The 20,780-nt window shown below is 40.8% G+C and overlaps 1 protein-coding gene across 1 annotated transcript; it reads left to right on the top strand.

Annotated features, from left to right (window-relative positions):
* Positions 1-6,069: 6,069 nt before the first annotated feature.
* On the top strand, positions 6,070-14,155 carry arrdc3a (arrestin domain containing 3a). Its single transcript, XM_029762119.1, has 7 exons — positions 6,070-6,349; positions 8,791-8,872; positions 9,070-9,217; positions 9,908-10,010; positions 10,172-10,428; positions 10,903-11,205; positions 11,329-14,155. Exons 1-7 carry the CDS (start codon positions 6,070-6,072, stop codon positions 11,395-11,397), a joined length of 1,242 nt encoding a protein of 413 aa, XP_029617979.1. The 3' UTR covers positions 11,398-14,155.
* The last annotated feature ends 6,625 nt before the right edge of the window (positions 14,156-20,780 follow it).

A 20,780-nucleotide genomic window follows, 5' to 3' on the forward strand; every position in this document is an offset into this window, starting at 1 on the left:
ACTAGGCAAGTCAGTTAAGAACAAATTATTATTTACAATGACGGCCTACCCTGACCAAACCCGGACAACGCTGGGTCAATTGTGCGCCACACTATGGGACTCCCAATCACGGCCAGTTGTGATACAGCCTGGAATCGAACCAGGGTCTGTAGTGACGCCTCTAGCACTGAGATGCTGTGCCTTAGACCGCTGCACCACTTGGGAGCCCTTCATCTGAAGAGACTTTACATCATTTAATAGTACGTTTTTTTGTTGTTGTTGTCCCCCACAATTAGATCCATAGTCCCCCTCGGATTTATCTCCATACGTTCTTAAGTTAGTCACACGCAATATTTCAGACACCACTGCCCCGATTTTGCACAAACTTGGTTGAATGAAGTGTATTTACACAATTACAGTTGTTGGCCCAAGGGTGGCGCTATAGCAATCAACTGCAATTCCAAAATTTGAACAAGCATATATCCTGTCCCATTTGAGCTACAGTCATGAGATTTTGTGCAGATATGCAGCTCCTCCTGTGCAGTATGTTTCCCATAAGGACCTATTACATTTTCTGCAAATTAGACTTGGCCTTTTTTCTCTCTCTCATTAATCCACGCAACAAAAATTGTCACTAATTAGCACAGGGGGAGCGGCATCATTCGTGTGAGGTGACATGTTTACTGTTGTCTTTGTTGTTTTACTTTTTTGCGCTTTGAGATTATTTTGAAAAGGGCTATACAAGTATGTATGACTGCTGGTCTGACCAATCGGAATCCACACTTTAGGATTGTTTTGATCACGCGGACTGGGAAATGTTCCGGGCAGCCTCGGAGAATAACATCAATCTATACGCTGACTCGGTGAGTGAGTTTATAAGGAAGTGCATTGGAGATGTTGTACCCACTGTGACTATTAAAACCTACCCTAACCAGAAACCATGGATGGATGGCCGCATTAGCGCAAAACTGAATGCGCGAATCACCGCATTTAACCATGGAAGGAGGACTGGGAATATGGCTGAATATAAACACTGTAGTTATTCTCTCTGCAAGGTAATCAAACAAGCCAAATGTCGGTATAGGGACAAAGTGGAGCCGCAATTCAACAGCTCAGACACGAGACGTATGTGGCAGGGTCTACAGGCAATTACTACAAAAAAACTACAAAAAGAAAACCAGCCATGTCACGGACACCGACGTATTGCTTCCAGACAAACTAAACACCTTCTTTGCCCGCTTTGAGGATAATACAGTGCCACCGACGCGGCCCACAAACAAGGACTGCGGGCGCCCCCTCTCCTTCTCCGTGGCTGACGTGAGAAAGACATTTAAACGTGTTAACCCCCTCAAGGCTGCTGGCCCAATCGGCATCCCTAGCCGCGTCCTCAGAGCATGCGAAGACCAGCTGGCTGGTGTGTTTACAGACATAATCAACCGCTCCCTATCCCAGACTACTGTCCCCACATGCTTCAAGATGGCCTCCATTGTTCCTGTACCCAAGAAGGCAAAGACAACTGAACTAAATGACTATCATTAGGAGCACTCACTTCTGTCGTCATGAAGTGCTTTGAGAGACTAGTCAAGGATCATATCACCTCCACCTTACCTGCCACTCTAGACTCACTTCAGTTTGCATACCGCCCCAACAGGTCCACAGACGATGCAATCGCCATCACACTGCACACTGCCCTATCCCATCTGGACAAGAGGAATACCTACAGTATGTAAGAATGCTGTTCATTGACTACAGCTCAGCGTTGAACACCATAGTACCATCCAAGCTCACCATTAAGCTGGAGGCCCGGGTCTCAACCCCACCCTGTGCAATTGGATCCTGGACTTTCTGACGGGCCGCACCCAGGTGGGGAAGGTAGGAAACAACATCTCCACTTCGCTGACCCTCAACACAGGGGCCCCACAAGGGTGGGTGCTCAGCCCCCTCCTGTACTCCTTGTTCACCCATGACTACATGGCCATACACACATCCTCAAGATGTTTCATAATCAAAGACAAAATAAAAAAAATGTTTATCATATTCACAGGAGTCATGACTCAACCATATTTTCAGTTTGCATTTTGTAGACTGGGACAGCAGGTTAGATAAAGTGGGACACCATTATTATAGTCCTAATTATGCCCCAATGACAATTCAACTTTGTGTGATTTAGGAAACATCGGAGGGTTTCATAAATGTATCATGTGTTGGGCTAATATGTTGGACAGGATGTCTGAAGAGGTTACAGAAGACAGAAATGCAATAAGTGTCCCACTTTTTCTGAATTCACTCAAATAACAGAACTAATAACAGTACTACAATACAAAAAAATACAGGATATAGTACTACAAGAACCAGAGCCCTATGGATCTATTTTCTCCATTGGAGGGGGTCCCTAATGTAAACTGGATCTCTTTCCTCCATTGGGAAAAGCCTATAAGACTGTCTCACTTTAGCTACTCCATGCTGTCCTACTTTAGCTAGCTATAGTCGGTAAAGCAGAACAAATAAACAAATTACTGAATTACAAAATTGAAACAAAATATTGTCAACTTTTTAATGTATTTTAATGCACCAGTACATAGTATGTACATCACAATTTGGCACAGTGCATTATTTGACAGTTTTATAATGTTATCATCAAAACAGAAAAAAGCTATGATCTTGCAGTGTTCTTCACAGGGTGAGCTTCCTATTTGAAGCTTGCTCTGCCCCCCTCTGATGTCACACCAATGAAGTGATGTGATTTTGATCATGTGGTTTCTCTGCAAGGGCATAGTAACAATCGTTTAGATGTTCTCTTGTCAGAACAATAAATAAACACATCAGGATTAAGCTGTGTTAATTTATATGATATCCTACTCTTTCTGAATTCACCCTACTGTACAATGTAGGCTACATGTGATGGCAGAGTTTGCAAAACAAATGCCCTCCAATTGTTAGGCTTCAAATCATCATGATATCATTCTGCCAGGTAGGACTACTTTGCAGTCAACATTTAATTTGGAAAGTTTTTTTGGGGAAGCCCTATTTAGACATTTTCATTAAAACAGCGCATGATGACTGAATTGCGCATTGAAAAGATTTAACCAAGACTTCAGACCAAACATTTTCAATACCTGGTTTACATACCCATTGTTGTCTTAGTTTGAATTTACTGGTAGATATCATGAGTTGAAATCTCTTTCCTACCCTACCGGCTACGGATGTCATTCAATTCTATGAGCTTCTCCCATGCAACAACCAGTCCAGTTGAGAGCTGCACACTCTTGCTGCCTGATATTCCGCTGAAACTAGCTACACTACATGACCAAAAGTACACTATGGGTCAAAAGTTTTAGAACACCTACACATTCAAAGGTTTTATTAAATGTTTTACTGTTTTCTACATTGTAGAATAATAGTGAAGACATCAAAACTGTGAAATGACACAAATGGAATCATGTAGTAACCAAAAAAGTGTTAATACAAATCAAAATATATATTTTTTTGAGATTCTTCAAATAGCCACCCTTTGCCTTGATGACAGCTTTGCACACTCTTGGCATTCTCTCAACCAGTTTCATGAGGTAGTCACCTGGAATATATTTCAATTAATAGGTGTGCCTTCTTAAAAGTTAATTTGTGGAATTTACTTCCTTAATGCGTTTGAGCCAATCAGTTGTGTTGTGACAATGTAGGGGGGTATACAGAAGATAGCCCTATTTGGTAAAAGACCAAGTCCATATAATGGCAAGAACAGCTCAAATAAGCAAAGAGAAACAACAGTCCAATCAAGGATTCTAATATTTTAGCTAGGCAAGAAAGTTTAGAAAAAGGCCGATTTTATTATTTAGGTCACAAGAGTCACCACCACTGTGAAGGGGGAGTACATGGACCGCCTTCCAAACCTTTTTACATGCATTTAGTACATCACAGATAGTGAAATGATACGGCGTATTCCTCCACTATACTACTTTGATATGCAGCAGTGAGGATTATTTAGTGAGTATAGCCTACATAATGCCCACTAAAGGGAAAAAGTGGGTTTATGGCGTATACCAGCAAATAGCTCCCACTACACCACTGATCATACATTGTATCGGGATTGAAGTATTTACAAGAAGTCTAATCGTACATTGCTTTGTGGAAGTATAATGTTTGTTGCCTCCATCAATTGGCATTTTACTTAAATTATCCATTCTTATCTTATTTATTAATTAGGGGTTTTCAAAATATGCCTTGCGCCACTTCTATCTCTCCTTGAAATTGGTGTGAAGTCTACATGCAACAGGTGTCATGCTCACTTGCACCCATTGACAACAATATCCAAGATAGCCACGAGATGGCGACCCGAGCCTCAAAGTCTGCAATGCCAGATCAGTTGTTTGAGTCAAACGAAGTATCTATAGCTGTATTTACACAGGCAGTCCAATTCTGATATTTTTTTCACTAAATGGTATTTTGACCAATCAGATCAGCTGTGAACAAGATGTAAAAATACAAATTAGTGGGAAAAAATGATCAGAATTAGGCAACCTGTGTAAACACAGCCTTTGTGTATTATTTTGATTTTAATCAGGATTTTATGTCCACCAGCAATGGGTTTAGGCCTATTCATAGTTGTGCACAGGTGTGTAGGCCCTTCTATAGCCATAAATACATAATAGCGTACATTTTAAACAGTGGATTTTCACAGGAGACGACAAGAGACGATGACATTTCAGAAGACATTCATTTTCATTAGAGGGAAGCGAGGTGGGCCGGGTTCATTTCGGCAATGCTATAGCATAGGCGAGGGAGCGTGAACAGAGCGCGACCAAAGTTGGGGAAACCGAATTTATGCAAAAGCACTGTGATATCGCGGCTTTATTGACCGATCGAAACCCACTATAGATTCCAACGGTGGAAAAAAGTACCCAATTGTCATATTGAGTAAAAGTAAAGATACCTTAATAGAAAATGACTCCAGTAACAGTAATCCAGTAAAATACTACTTGAGTAAATCTAACAACAACAAAAATGTTTTGAATATGCTTAAGTATCAAACGTTTTAAATATGCTTGAGTATCAAAAGTAAGTGTACTTGCAAAAAAATACTTAAGTATCAAAAGTAAAAGTATAAATCATTTCAAATTCCTTATATTGAGCAAACCAGAAGGCACTTTTTTTTTTTCTTTACGGATAGCCAGTGGCATGCTCCAACACAGACATAATGTACAAACTAAGCATTTGTGTTTAGTGAGTCCGCCAGATCAGAGGCAGTAGGGATGACCAGGGATAATCTCTGGATGAGTGCAGGAATTGGACCATTTTACTGTCCAGCTAAGCATTCAAAATGTAACAAGTACTTTTGGGCGTCAGAGAAAATGTACTGAGTAAAATGTACATTAATTTTCTTTATTAAGAATGTAGTGGAGTAAAAGTAAACGTTGTAAAAAAATATATATAAATAGTAAAGTACAGATACCCCAAAAAACGACTTAAGTAAAAAAAATGTAAGTACGAGTGGGTTGGCTGTTGATACCGAGCATGCTGTCTGGGCGAAATCAGTATGGCTATGATGCATCATCCCCTGTGGAAATCCACTGAAAAATGTATGCCTACCAACATAATATAGTAATGTAACAGGTTTATTTGACTTATTTGACTTTGAGTATTGTTTTGTAGGGTGAACATTAAACTCGAGTTATTTACGGTGGATGCACGCCTGCTTTTGTAATACCATCAGCTGTTTAACCAAACTTGTTATTTGGCTGACTGCCACTCTCTACCTTGTTCCATAAGGCGGAAGGAGGGGGCTGAAAAAGTTCTGCGCATGCTCTATAGGTTGTTTTTCACAAAATCATCGCTTAAAGTGAGCTGAGCGACGAAAGTTCCTTGTCTTTGACCAGAGACCAACGCGCAGACGGGCGGACGATAACAGCATCCACTGCTGTTATTAAGCCTTTACATCTAAATGAACTGTTGTCAAAGAGAGCCCTGATCATGCCCACTGCTTTTGCAGGGCAAAGATATTGATCGGCGTTAAAATACAGATTTTGTTTCTTATGAGATTCTTTTTCATATACTTTCATTTTTCGGTAGGCTACCTGTATATTTTTTTCTTTCACCATGGTGCTAGGAAAGGTGAAGAGCTTCATCGTTAGCTACGACTGTCTCAATGACAGCAATGTCCCCGTTTTCGCAAGTGGGGACTCGGTCTCAGGGAGGGTGATCATCGAAGTCACTGGAGAAATCCGTGTGAAATCTCTTAAAATTCATGCAAAAGGATTTGCGAAAGTTCGTTGGACTGAATCGCGAAATGCTGGCTCCAACACTGCCTATACGCAAAATTACACTGAAGAAGTAGAATATCTAAACCATAGAGACATCCTAATTGGACATGAAAGAGGTAAGAATATACAACCTTATTTGTAGCTAAAGAAATAACTTTGTTATTGACGTGCTCTGTGTAGGCTAGTCATGGTGGCTCTTGAGGTTCCATACAGAGAAATGCTGTTGTGCTGTCAACCTATACTATAGGCTAACAATGAACACAATTGAATGTATAACATAGGAAGGTTTGGGGAAGATCTATGAAGCACCTCACAACAGTACCTTTTATTTGGTTTAATACTGGCTATACAGCCGTCTATAAAACATAATGTGTTATAGACGGCTGTATAGCCAGTATTATGTAGGCTGTCTTGAGACATGTCAACTACAGTATTATTCAATGAATTTTTTATATTTAACATATGGGAATTTATTTAAGCATGATACTTCATAATCATGTAGTCATATAGCCTACATAATTCTAAAGTGTATCTTTAGCCTATCATGTTGGCTGTCGGCTGCATAGTGAATGGGAGTCCTCTCTATCCTTCCTTCACTTTAGCCTCTATAACAATTCTACGAATTACAATATTTTCTCAAACGCAGTTCACGAAGGTGCATAGCAGTCTGTTTACATATGTGCAGTTTGATCCCCCCCCCAAAAAAAATAGTTATCGAGCGATCATGTAAAGTTTAACGTTGTAGCTATTCTTAAGTTTCCACCATTGTTCAAAGCTGGTTCAATCCTGTTCAGAAACTGGTTGTGTGGGGTGAAGGGACTGGGCTTTCTCTCCGTTGATTGGCTGAAGTGCTCATGTGTCTTCAAATGACCTCATGCTTTTGCAGAAAATGACAGAACAAAAAAAAAAAGTCGGCAACTTTGTGTCAGACCTGTCAGCACAATTGTTACAAAGTCGCATGAAAAGAAATTGTATTCGTTCCATTTAGCCTATTCTATTATGCTTGTATCTAGTGATTAGTGCTAGCTTACTGTGTGTAGCATAGTGAATGGTGCGTAACAAGGCCTGCAATTGCCTATGAACTAGAAATTGGAATAAATCAATTGGATTATCTGAAGGCATAACAATTTAGCCTATTTGCGGGATAATAAATGTAGGCTACTACTTTTTGTTCGCTTCAAAATTACACATCACTGAAACTTGGTAGTCCTTGTTAGCTTGTTCCTGAGGTAGTAGATCTTTCAGCTGATTGGATAGAAAGGTCAGTCCGAGAATTGAAGTAGCTTCATTTAATGTGGGGTGGGAATTTATGCCATCAAGTATTTTGTACAGTGTTGCCCCAATGTATAACTTAGTTACCTTTTCCTTGTTACTGGCTGTGATTTGAATGTTTCTTGATGGTGAACATAATGTATTTGATCTATGTATGGGGAATTAATGTATGCATGTTGCTAATGTTTTTATATCGATTGTTGAATAGTTTAAGTTTCTTGAAATGGTCAAAGCCTTACTATGTGTCTCCATTGCAATCATGTATGCAGTTAAGGGTATCCGTGGCACTTTAATAAAGGTTTTAAGTAATATCATTTGCTTCTTTGTCTGTCCTCTTTTTCAATAACTGTGTGTGTTCCTCTATTCTATCCGTTGCGATATTTTCTTGACGTGTAATATTGAGCGAGTGAAATCTCACTGGTACATGGTGCAGTACACGCGTCAGGTCTTGAGAGGGCTGTGCCTGATCGTGAGCACGTTTGGTTGAGCCGCTGACTGAACGCCGCACACAGTGAATGCGTTATGAGAGAGCCGGCTTGGGGGAAGCTGCTCGCTCCGGTTTAGGCCGGTCCTCTCCTGCTCCAGTCTGCTTTTGAGTGACAGTTCGGCAGTTGTTTACCACGACTCTGCCGCTGCTTAAGGCCGGGAGGGAGCGCTGAGCTGGCAGAAACCGAGCTCCCGCTCCATAACGCCTAACTTTTAAATAATACACAGCAGGGTAGACTTTATGTAAAGAGAATTACAAAAAATCTACATTTTCTTACAGACCATATAATGCTTATTAACGCAACGCCCCCCCTCCGCCTATTACACAAGAATAATACATAATGTTAGAAATAACTATTAGATTCTCTATTTTACAGTTAATTGGGACAGATTATATCACTTATGTGCTTTTATAAAAACAATATTTTAATTTCAATACTGATTTAAACAATCTGTCAAAGGATTTTTGTTCAATAATTATTTTTATTGTATTTTTTATATATATAGATGGGTAAATATGTGTTTCCAGAAGGGTCAAAAGGATCTTTAATCACAGAGATCATAATTTCACATTTGTCATTTTTTTTCTTCTTCTCATCATTGTCATTACAAGCTGTGCCTTCCTGGTGTCCAAAAATAAAAAATGCTAATAATTATGAAATGAAGTTCTATTGTGCTCTGTTCCTCTCTGTTGTGGTGGTATTGTTTTATGTCTGTGTTCTGATACGTAGGTGACATCGTGCTGTATATTTTCCAGGTATGGTATACGTGTTGGAATATTGTCCCTCTCTTGTTTCAGATGATGACAACTCAGAAGAAGGACTCACCACTATCCATTCAGGAAGACATGAGTATGCATTCAGCCTTGAGCTTCCACAGATGTAAGTATCTCCTCTTTACCTATCAAAAGACAGATTTTTCTTTTTTAAGGACAAATACTTCTATTAAATATCCTTATGTCTGTCCTTAGTTGAAGGTTGAAATAGCGTCTGGCTTTGTTCTCCTGAAATGACCTGTTTTTGCCCCCCCCCCCCCCCCCCCCCCCCCCCCCCTTGTCTCTCTCTCTGTCCCCTCTCAGACCCCTGGCTACCTCGTTCGAAGGGAAACATGGCAGTGTGCGCTACTGGGTGAAGGCCGAGCTACACAGGCCATGGCTTCTGCCCATGAAGACCAAGAAAGAATTCACAGTCTTCGAACACATCGACATCAACACTCCCTTACTGCTGGTGAGCTTAAGGATCTTTCTCCTGTACAGTGTTTGTATGTGTAGTAGACTATAGGCACTTCCTCGGTTACCCCTAATCTCTTCAGAATTGTTCATTTGGCAACGGCGATCGAGTTTCATTGGCAGCCAAGAGAGTGACTTAAAGGCAGAAGTATGACGAATTCCTAGCCACAATCGTTGCCTAAATATAGAAAGAATTAGCCAGTACCAGCACTCAGGCCCCTTACTTTTCATTTGTTGTAATCTGATTTGTTGTGGTGGCTGCCAGTGCCTATTATTGTGGTCGCAGAATGTGCTTGTCCCACATGTTGTTGTTGATGTTGTACCAACTGACACAAAGCACACTGGACATTGGTTGTGAAAAACACGGTTTCGCCATACCTAACAGATTATTTCCTGATCAGTAGAGAAATTATGACATACAGCACATGGTTAAAATGAAGTGATGATGTTGATTTATGTGTGTGTGAAATTACTGCTGAGTGGGAAATTATTTTAAATATTGTTTGTCTGTGACAGCCACTTGCTGTCTAAACATGCCTCAGGCGCTGTATGTCATTATGCTAGCTGCACAAGGTGCAGATTCTGCCAGGGGGCCAATAACATGTATTTTCCCCCTAGGGATGATTGGGTAGAGGAATAAAGAATTTTCCAAACACTTACGTTTCCTTGTTTTCGCTCTCTGTTTCAGTCGCCCCAGGCAGGCACGAAAGACAAGACTTTATGCTGCTGGTTCTGCACCTCAGGTCCAATCTCCTTAAGTGCCAAAATCGAAAGGAAGGGTTATACCCCAGGTAAGAGGAACACCCTGACTCATTGTCACTCTTATTGATTAGTCATTTGGCACTCTTGTAGATTAATGACTGTAGATGACTGCCTTATTATGTTTGATGCCATCTCAATCCAATGATCCTTTAACTGATTTAACTAAACCCCTTCTATCTTGTCTTTGCAGGAGAGTCTATTCAGATCTTCGCCGAAATTGAGAATTGCTCGTCTCGCATGGTCGTGCCAAAGGCTGCCATTTACCAAACACAGACCTTCTACGCCAAAGGGAAAATGAAGGAGGTCAAACAGCTGGTGGCCAACCTCCGAGGAGAGTCGTTGTCCTCGGGCAAGACGGAGACGTGGAGTGGCAAAATGCTGAAGATCCCCCCCATCTCTCCCTCCATCTTGGACTGCAGCATCATCCGAGTGGAGTATTCTCTCATGGTTAGTACAGCTACTGCCCTGGAGAGACCATCTCTTTCTCGCTCTGACATTTGTAAACCAATTCAAACAGGTTGAGAGAAATCTGTAGCTGTCATCCATATAAATATGGAGTATAGTGTGCTGTAAAATGAGAATATGCGTCATTAGGATCCACATTGGTACGAGGCACATTTTGAATAGGTTTCTTGAGTGGTTCCTAGAAAGCTCTCTATGGTTCCCATAAAGGCCTGTGACCTAGGCAGTCATGGCAAAGACACTCCCATTATACCTTGTGTTCTCTCCATACGCAGTTAAGAGGATCAGTCTAGAATATTAGTGGCAACACCTGTCTTAGTGGTGCTAATGATCTCTTTACCCTGTCATCGGGACTGCCCCTTGCCTAAGTCTTAACACTGTTGAACACACAGGTTTGTTGTTCATTGAAGGTGGGCCTTCAGTTCTAACCCTCAGTTGTGTGCTGCTTACCCTCTCCAGGTGTACGTGGACATCCCCGGAGCTATGAACCTGTCTCTGAACCTGCCACTGGTCATCGGCACTATCCCACTGCACCCCTTCGGCAGCCGCACCTCCAGTGTCAGCAGCCAGTGCAGCATGACCATGAGCTGGCTAGGCATGGCCCTGCCAGAGCGTCCTGAAGCCCCACCTAGCTATTCAGAGATCGTGACAGAGGAGCAGAGACGGAGCCTGGAGGTGACCTCAGCCAGGGATGAGTTCGAGGGACCACTCTTTGCCTATATCCAGGAGTTCCGCTTCCAGCCCCCTCCGCTCTACTCAGAGGTATGCATCAGCACAGCGTACACCCTCGACTTTTACACACTGCAGTAAGTGATCATACTAAAGTCTGGTAGCCAAGAGGTCCTGGTCTTTTCGTTAAAGCAGTGTTTCCTCCTCTTCCTCTAGATTGATCCCAATCCTGATCAAGCCAGCCGGACGGAGGAGCGGAGACCTGACACTTGTCCATCACGTTGAAGGAAACACAGAGCCCTGCCCGGAGAAGTTTGGGGCGTTTCTAGTCAACTCTGTTTTTGTATTTTTCCCTGGTGACAGCGTTCGCACTCCGCCGTCAACGTCGAGAGGGAAAAAAAACAAACAAACAAATACCACAGGTGAACAAAGCCCTGCCCCCTCCCACAGAGAAAGGCACAGGAAGTCTGCCTTCCTGTCAGCCTGCCTGCCTGGCTGGGGAAAGGCCGGTCGAACATCAACCTAACCTGTGAGGGGGAGGGGGAAAAAAACTCTTTAGTGGAGACAGCCTTGGTGGAGTGAGTGATGACACGCCAGGGCCATGTCTGCCTATGGCTCTTAATCGCCTGCTTTTTTTCTGTAACCACTGCACTTGCGGACATGGCTTTCACATAGAGCAGAACTATCATGTCGAGACCTGAGCAGAAAAAAAGAAAAACAGGAAGAAGAGAATACAATATAACCACCACTGTCTGAAGCGCTCAGCAGAAGTCAGCAACGGAGCAAAGACTAGCCTCCTCCTGCCTCATTTGGGATTTTTGCACATGTTATTCTTTGCTTGAGTTGTGTGGCTCCATTTTAAGAAGAAAAAATAATCACTAATTGTTTTTTTTCTGCCTAGTAACATGCTGGACTAAAGAGACTGCAGGCTTAACTCGTAAACTCCTTATCCGCACAACTTCGAACAACGCAGAGAACATATTTGGACAAAGACAATGCACTGACCGTGTTTAAGCTGTTTTAAGATGTTATTTTTCCTTATTACATTTCCTTAATGACTTGTAGACTGGACTTGAATGCAGTAGCACACTCTCCATCCAAAAGCTCTTTTTCGATATTGCCTCCTCAGTTTGGTTCAAAGTGTGGCATCCTTTTTTTCTGGTTCTGTACTATGTTCTGCCCTTTGATTTAGTTCCAAACTTAGAATGCCTTTTATGCCAAGCATTGTTTGCGTCGTGTTTATGTTGTGCTTGTTCTGGAGTAGAGGAGCCGCAGGCTAGAGCTTGCCACTCAAGTATAGCATGAAACACAGAGAATTGTGTGTATGTGCGTGTGTGTGTGAGATGGAAAGAGTGGGACATATCAGAATTCGCACACTCTGTGTCTGCAGCCCCTCTATTCATAGCACAGAGGCATACATACTGCCTAAAAAAAAAGCACTGTCTCAGGTGATCTTCTCACTTGCCAAACGGTTGAAAAAGAAAATGTTTTGTTTTAATTGTACTGTTTGAAATAGTGAAAGGAGGATTTCTTAAAAAAATTAATTAAAAAAAAGTATATTACCATATCAAGAGAGAAGAGACATACACACAGAGCAGCAATGCAGCTTTCCAAAATGAACGACATTCCCTTTTTGCCATCGCTGCACTTGCCGTCTTCATTCACCAACTGTTTTATTTTCCAGACCAGTGAAGCCTGAAATGCTAGAATGATATATAATTTTAAAAAAAAGTAAGACTACATGATATGATCTGCTTCAAATAACGGGGCAGACGAAACCCAGCCTGGCTAAATGTTGGGGAAGAATTGGACGTTGCTAAAGCTCCGCTCAAACTGGCCAGAACAAGTAGTGGTAGGTTGAAATGAGTAATACATTGGTTTTCAAACTCATTCAACACCTAGACCAGTAATAGTGGAGATTTGGCATCGTCTTAAACATGAGGCACTTTTTTTGATAAGGAAAACATTTTAAAATTGCATTGACAGTGAAGGTCTGTAAAAAGTTGGGTATCCACATCATTTCCTGATGAGACATTTAGTCAAGCAGTGTTGTGTTGGACATAAATGCATTATTTCATCTTCTAAGACGTTTTTTGAAAGTTTACAGTTATAATTAGTTGACAAGTTTGTACGTGTGTGTGTGTGTGTGCTCTGTTTAGATCTAGCTAGCAACTATAAGAATACTGCTTACAGTGACAGACAAACTACGAATTAAAGTGATCTTATCTTGGTGGCCTTGACACAGAACTGACATAATTATGATGCTTCATTATCAAGTGTCGATATAATTTACAACTTTACTCTTTTAGCTATTTTCTTTTCTTTGTATGTGTGATTTAGTCCTTTCATGCTTTTCAAAGGGACAAAAAGGGAAGAAAAAAAAGTTCCTTTTAAAGAAATTGTTTAAAAAAACAACAAAAAAAATGACGATCCCTGGACAAGCCTCTGTGTGTTTTTCTGAATGCGTTTAGTGATGACTGGGCTAGTTTATGTACTTGGGCATTGATGGTTTGTTATCCAGTCAGACAACCCCGTTTCTACTCACCTTTCAGCTTCAGGGAACAGCTGTGGATCAGCAACCCTCCCTTCCCACTGAGAACGAATTAGCTTACAAATGGAATAGACCGCTATTCTAAGATAAAATCACTTTTGTTTTTGTTTTTTTCGATTTTTATCTTGGGGAATATGTATCAAGCTAAAATACAAGTGAATAAGCTTAAAGCTGTTTCAGGTTGGTCAATTCTATAGTCCATTGTTCGGGCCTCAGTCTAGTCCAGTTTTTCAAAGCTAAATTCCTGACTTACTAAAGTGAGGAATCGAAACGTTAGAAATGGGAGAGTGCATCTGAAATGTTTTAGAAACAAAGTGCAATATTACTCATTTGAATTAGTTTCATTCACTATTTGTATGTCTAATTTCTCCTTTTGTCTTTTTATAGTTTCTTAATCACGATCATATATAGATATTGTACGAATGTCCTGAATGATTGTAACCTTCTGTCTAGTATTTCTTTTGAGTTTAATAAACTTTTGTTAAAAATTGACGTTGTTGTGAGAATCAGTAATTTCTTCTTGATGAGACCTAATTAAACTTTCAGCATATGGGTTTTAATTAAATCTGATAACTTAGATCAGGTAAGTTATCTGAAATCAATTTAGTTAGGCTCATCCAACCATAGACTATATAAAGATGAAGTGCTCAATATCAGTACAGCAGTCCCACATTTTGAAAGAAAGCAAGGCATCGCTAACACGGTCACTACACACGCAACCCAAGCTTCCATAGCTAGTGCAACAGCGCCTCTGCTGGTTGTTCCTAAAAACAGACTTCACTACACTGGAGCCACTGTTCCAATCTTATAGTGTGAGCCTGACACAAGACTTGGGGCCCGAATCAATCCGTATGTTGAAGTTCAGCGCTAAAGCGCAATTGAAATGTAAAGGTAATTTCCGATTGAGCAGACGTATGCAACATTTACCGTGAGTGCAGTCTCTGCCAATGCGGGAACATTGCCTTGAAATTTCAATCGCTGTTCAGCACTACGGATTGAATAGAGCCCTTGGTAGTGGTTTCCTAGAAAGAAATGTCAAGCAAGTAGCTATAAACAATCAAAAATAAATAAGGAATGCCAATACAGGCATGACGGTTATATCCACATGTACATGGTTTAACTTGTCTTGGTCAAAGTTGTGTATGTTACTGTAAAGTGAGCTTGCTGTAAGGCCTCCCAACCCAAAACAGAAGTTTATATCCACCCAACTTACATCCACGTTATAGAGCTGAACAGCTGACAAGGTGCCTTTTAAAGGCATTTTTCTGGATGTTTGCATTCACTGTAAATTACCTTTAAAAGTCCAATTCGAAGCGTGGCTCTATAATGTGCCTTGGATTGAATCCCGGCCTTACTCTAGTCTAATACAATGTGTTTACTTATAGGGATGTGAAATACTGACGTGGGCTGTATCTTCTAGAGAGACCATGGATGTGTTCTTCTGGCAGGGTATTAGGGTTCAGGGGTCATGCCAAAGCTGATATCTGAGGTGCTGGACACACAGACACCAGGGACACTGACTCCAGTTACTCAATGACATTTCCTCTCAGGGAGCTCCAGGGGTCATGACCTATGTGAAGGTCATAGGTCACTCACAGTGGGTTGAGTACAGAAATTGGACAGGTACAATATGACTGAGAAGTCACGGTGAACCCCCTCTCCAGGAACAGCCGTTGACACCCAACACGGCTACAGTGGCATGGAAACACGGAAGAACATACAGTGCCTTCAGAAAGTATTCAAACCCCTAGACCTATTCCACGTTTTGTTGTGTTTACAGCCTGAATTCAAATTGGAGTAAATCTCCCAAAAATTCTCACCCATCGACACACACTAAAACCCCATAATGACAAAGTGAAAACATGTTTTTAGATATTTTTGCACATTTACTGAAAAGGAAATACAGAAATATCTCATTTACATACACTACCGTTTAAAAGTTTGGGGTCACTTACAGTGGATATTTCCTTGTTTTTGAAAGAAAGGCACATTTTTTGTCCATTAAAATAACATCAAAATGATCAGAAACACAGTATAGACATTGTTAATGTTGTGAATGACTATTGTAGCTGGAAACGGCTGATTCTTAATGGAATATCTACATAGGCGTACAGAGGCCCATTATCAGCAACCATCACTCCTGTGTTCCAAAGGCACATTGTGTTAGCTAATCCAAGTTTATCATTTTAAAAGGCTAATTGATCATTAGAAAACCCTTTTGCAATTATGTTAGCAAAGCTGAAAACTGTTGTTCTGATTAAAGAAGCAATATAACTGGCCTTCTTTAGACTAGTTAAGTATCTGGAGCAGCAGCATTTGTGGTTTCGATTACAGGCTCAAAATGTCCAGAAACAAAGAACTTTCTTCTGAAACTCGTCAGTCTATTCTTGTTCTGAGAAACGAAGGCTATTCCATGCGAGACATTGCCAAAAACTACGCCTATGTAGATATTCAATTAAAATCTGCCGTTTCCAGCTACAATAGTCATTTACAACATTAACAATGTCTACACTGTGTTTCTGATCAATTTCATGTTATTTTAATGGACCCCAAAAAAATAGCTTTTCTTTCAAAAACAATAACATTTCTAAGTGACCCCAAACTTTTGAACGGTAGTGTAAGTATACAGTTAGAATAACCTTTGGCAGCGATTATAGCTGTGATTCTTTCTGGGTATGTCTTTTAAGAGCTTTGCACACCTGGATTGTACTTTATTTGCACATTATTCTTTTTAAACTTCTTAAAGCTCTGCCAAGTTGGTTGTTGATCATTGCTAGACTGTAATTTTCAAGTCTTGTCTTAAACTGTATCTAGGCCACTCAGGAACATTCAATGTTGTATCAGTAAGGTACTCCAGTGTGTATTTGGCCTTGTGTTTTAGTTATTGTCCTGCTGAAAGGGGAATTTGTCTCCCAGTGAAAGCAGACTGAACCAGATTTTGCCTGTGCTTCGCTCTATTCCCCAAAAACTCCCTAGTTCTTGCCGATGACAATCATAACCATAACATGATGTAGTCACCACCGTGCTTGAAAATATGAAGAGTGATACTCTGTGATGTGTTCTGTTGGATTTGCAACAAATGCTTTGTACTCAGGACATAAAGTTCATTTCTTTGGCACATTTCTTTTGCGGTTTTACTTTAGTGCCTTATTGTAAACAGGATGCATGTTTTGGAATATTTGTATTCTGTACAGGCTTCCTTCTTTTCACTCTGTCAATTAGGTTAGTTTTAAACTCTGTAAATATTTTAAAGGCACCATTGGCCTCATGTTGAATTCTCTGAGCGGTTTCCTTCTTCTCCAGCAAGGGAGTTAGGAAGGACGCCTGTATCTTTGTAGTGACTGGATGTATTGATACACCGTTCAAAGTGTAATTAATAACTTCACCATTCTCAAAGGGATATTCAATGTCTGATTTTTATTTTATTTTTACCCATCTACCAATAGGTGCCCTTCTTTGCGAGGCATTGGAAAACCTCACTGGTCTTTGTTGTTGAATCTGTATTTGAAATGCACTGCTCGACTGAGAGATCTTACAGATAAGTGTATATGTGGGGTACAGAGATGGGGTAGTCATTCAAAAATCATGTTAAACACTATTATTGCGCACAGAGTGAGTCCATGCAACTTATGTGATTTGTTAAGCACATTTTTACTCCTGAACTTATTTAGGTTTTCCATAACAAACCGGTTAAATGCTTATTGAATCAAGACGTTTCAGCTTTTCATGTATATGTTTGACATATTATATACTTTCACATTATGGGGTATCGTGTGTACAAGTGACAAGAAAATCTAAATGTAATCCATTTTAAATTCAGGCTGTAACACAACAAAAAGTCAATGGGTGTGAATACTTTCTGAAGGCACTGTACAATGCCACGCATGATACAGTATATTGATTCACACTGAATGCTGGGCCATTTCTAACCTTTCTCATCAAGGGGATAGGATGTTAGGTTGAGACTCACCTGGTTGTCTTCAGAACAAACTGGGTTGTATTGTTCTTTGAACATGATTTCTTCCAATCAGGCATTGATATCAAAGGATGGCCATAAAATGAAATACAATGGAGGGGTGTTTCTATTCCAATAGCCATTGTACTAACTAACTGTACACATTGTTCATTTCATTCAAACTGTCTTGTACTGAGAAAAATGAAGAAAGACTAATCGATACATTTATTTTGTAATAGTTCAGATGAATTCATTAGTATTTTCAATTTGAAGTTGTGTTTGAAATGCCTTCATGGTTGGCATGGGTGAGAGATACATGACCTGTGAGGTAACAAAACGATCAATGTAATACGTAGACAATTCATTGTGTTACGTCAGCTATGTTTTGTAATAATTGATTACAAAGCAAGAAGAGGAGTGTAGAGTATTACGCACAATGATGGGATCATTCTGAGCAATGAAAAATGCACTATACTCATGCAAGGCTATTGGCTCTACTCGAGCCTGAGTCAAGTTAACTGGTCATGGCAGTATTTTTTATTACACCCAGCTGCACATAAATCTGGCCTCCAGCAGAACATTTCAAATGATTTTCTGCTCTTCAAAGTATGGATGCTAACCATATTTGACGCATCACTGTCATAGAAGTGCCAGGTAATCGTTCCACGCACATTTCTTTTCCATGATGAGTCAGCGGCCTGCTCAGCTTTGACCTAACACTTTTGTCTCCCTTTGTCCCCCCCCCCCGGGCCCCGCTCCCCCTGGCCTGGTCTCTTTGACACTTGTGGGTCTGGCCCTTTGTGCCTGGCTGACCCCTGGGACAGGGATAAAGGAGGGTGGGATTATTGGGGGGGAGCAGCACGCTGATTAGCTAGTGCTGACGCTACGCAGGCCTCAGCTGTTTCCTCTCACAGGCTAATCCAGACACTGCTCCAGTCAGTCAGTCAGCCCATAGAGACCTGTGACCAGGCACGTCCAAGGCCTTGATGGGAGGGACTTAGCTGCCTCATCATCACTGTGACATAACCACAGTTAGATGCACATATACACTTCTGCATAGAACCAGAGTGAAGAACCCACTGGCCCCAGCATTCTAGCCTGGTCCCAAATCATGGAACAAGGAGTTGACATGACAAACAGATGTGGGATCAGGTTACCAGCATTCCCCTCCCCAGGTGTTGCTATATAGCGGTTTTATAGTGTGAAACTTGAACTACAGGACTTGTGAATGTAATGTTTAGCCAATAGAACAATTGAGGTGATAAAAGCTCATTCAAATTAAGGCAATGAAGGTATTGAATTTCTTACTTGAATTGGCTGTATAATCAAAAGAAATGTCAGCCAATTCTCACATGGATGTCTGCAGCCCACATGGAGAGATAAGTGTTAAGATCGTGAATAAAGTCTAATAGCTTAGTTGCCATAATAGAAGCACAATACAAATTAATATTATACTGATTTGTCTGGCATTTGAGGATCATGAAGCCATTAAATGAAGTCAAAAATGTAGTTGTTTGGAGAAAATGACCATTCACAGTAGTTATGCTAGGTAAATTCTTTAACAAAGACTGTCTGGATATCTTAAGTGCCTGTCTGCCCTTATGGGAATGCTCAATAGAACAGAGCAAAAAACAACAAAGTTGACTCCTCTTACCCTACTGACTGCTCACTACTGATTTGGTTTCAATGAATAGTTTTCAAAGTCTGGGTTATATGTCTCTCTCTGTATTTGCTTACTTTGTAAATGACTTTCATGTCTATTGCCTTCTCTTGTTTCAGCCAGCTTGCATGTGAGACATAACTAAGTGAATTACGTTTCAGAAGGAAAAGTCAACATTATTGTTGAAAGTGTGTCACAGTCAAATAGAAACAATAAGAAAGTTAACATTGGCAAGAGGTTTAGTTATGATTTTAATGGGCAGACTGCCATGAGGTTACAGTTCCCATGTTCACTTTGTTCTTTTTAATCCTGTTTTCTAGTGAAATGATGTTGTCATTGTGATGGTAGCATGCTGCTCCTTGTACAGTTAACAGTAAAGGTCACTATCAAATGGTTGTTTCTTCTTGAGCCTTGACCTATTGGCCTCAAGCTCTAAGTCGTCTGTCATCAGGCCTACTGGGCCTAACGACTGGATTCAATCGGTACGGTGGAAGTATCGCTGAAGATCCACGTAAACATTTAACGGTCATTTCTGATTGAGCCGACATATGCATCTTTTTCCGTGAATACAGTCTCCGCGAACATGGGAACATTGCCTTTAAATTTCAATAGAGCTATAATGCGGATCTTCTGCGATACCTCCGCGACAGGGATTGAATCCATTCCTTAATATCATATTACTCCAATACCCAGTGGCATGTTCCTATTGAAAACTAAAAGTTAAAAGGGCCTCATCTATGATAGGGAACATTGAGTGACCAAACTTTTGTTGCCAACCTAGAGAAAACACAAAGCGCTTTATAAATTAAATTCCCCCAAGCATTTTTTCCATCAAATACATTGCTTGCACAATATAGCGTCTCAGAGCCTGATGGACTAGGAGCATAGGGACCAGAAGGCAACATTATGACAAGGAAATGGATGCCTGATGAAAACCTAAGGGTCAAAACCTAGCAACATGAGCAGCAGTGTTTAACATTATGACAAGGGCCAGGAGTTTTTCCTGCTTAGGTCACATGCCCCTAGTTACGACGGATAAATCCAGTCTGATCAAGTCTCTCCTTGTTAGAAGACTGCAGGCATACAGAGTCTATTACAAGGAAGCATTGTGTTTAGATGTATTTTAGCAGAGCTGTTATTTTCCGCCACCCGTACTGCACTCACCTCAGCTCACACACTCTCCTTCAAAACCATGCTAGCAGTCTGCTATTCATATCTGACATAAATACAGATGTTTTTCTGCTCTGTTTTGTTTGTTAGACAGCGAGGCCATAATGTTCCCGAACCTTTTAGAGAGTAAGAGCTTTTCATCATCTTCCACAACAAAGAGAAGACTGGCTCATTCCAGTTTGAAGCCCTTTGACTCTCTCTGCCAAGTCACAAAGAGTGCAGTTATTACAACAGACGTCACTTGTGACAAGTACTCTGCAAGGGATTTTCAACAACCTTGCGAAGGACAAGTTGTTTACCTTCGCGATGCAATATGCTGAAGTGAACCGACC

This window comes from Salmo trutta, chromosome 9, assembly GCF_901001165.1.
Source record: "Salmo trutta chromosome 9, fSalTru1.1, whole genome shotgun sequence".
NCBI lineage: Eukaryota > Metazoa > Chordata > Actinopteri > Salmoniformes > Salmonidae > Salmo > Salmo trutta.

Coding starts and splice junctions, on each gene's coding strand:
- arrdc3a (XM_029762119.1), top strand. CDS start 6,070: ATGGTGCTAGGAAAGGTGAAGAGCTTCATCGTTAGCTACGACTGTCTC. Junction 6,350..8,790: donor CCTAATTGGACATGAAAGAG/GTAAGAATATAC, acceptor CTCTTGTTTCAG/ATGATGACAACTCAGAAGAA. Junction 10,011..10,171: donor AAGGAAGGGTTATACCCCAG/GTAAGAGGAACA, acceptor TTGTCTTTGCAG/GAGAGTCTATTCAGATCTTC.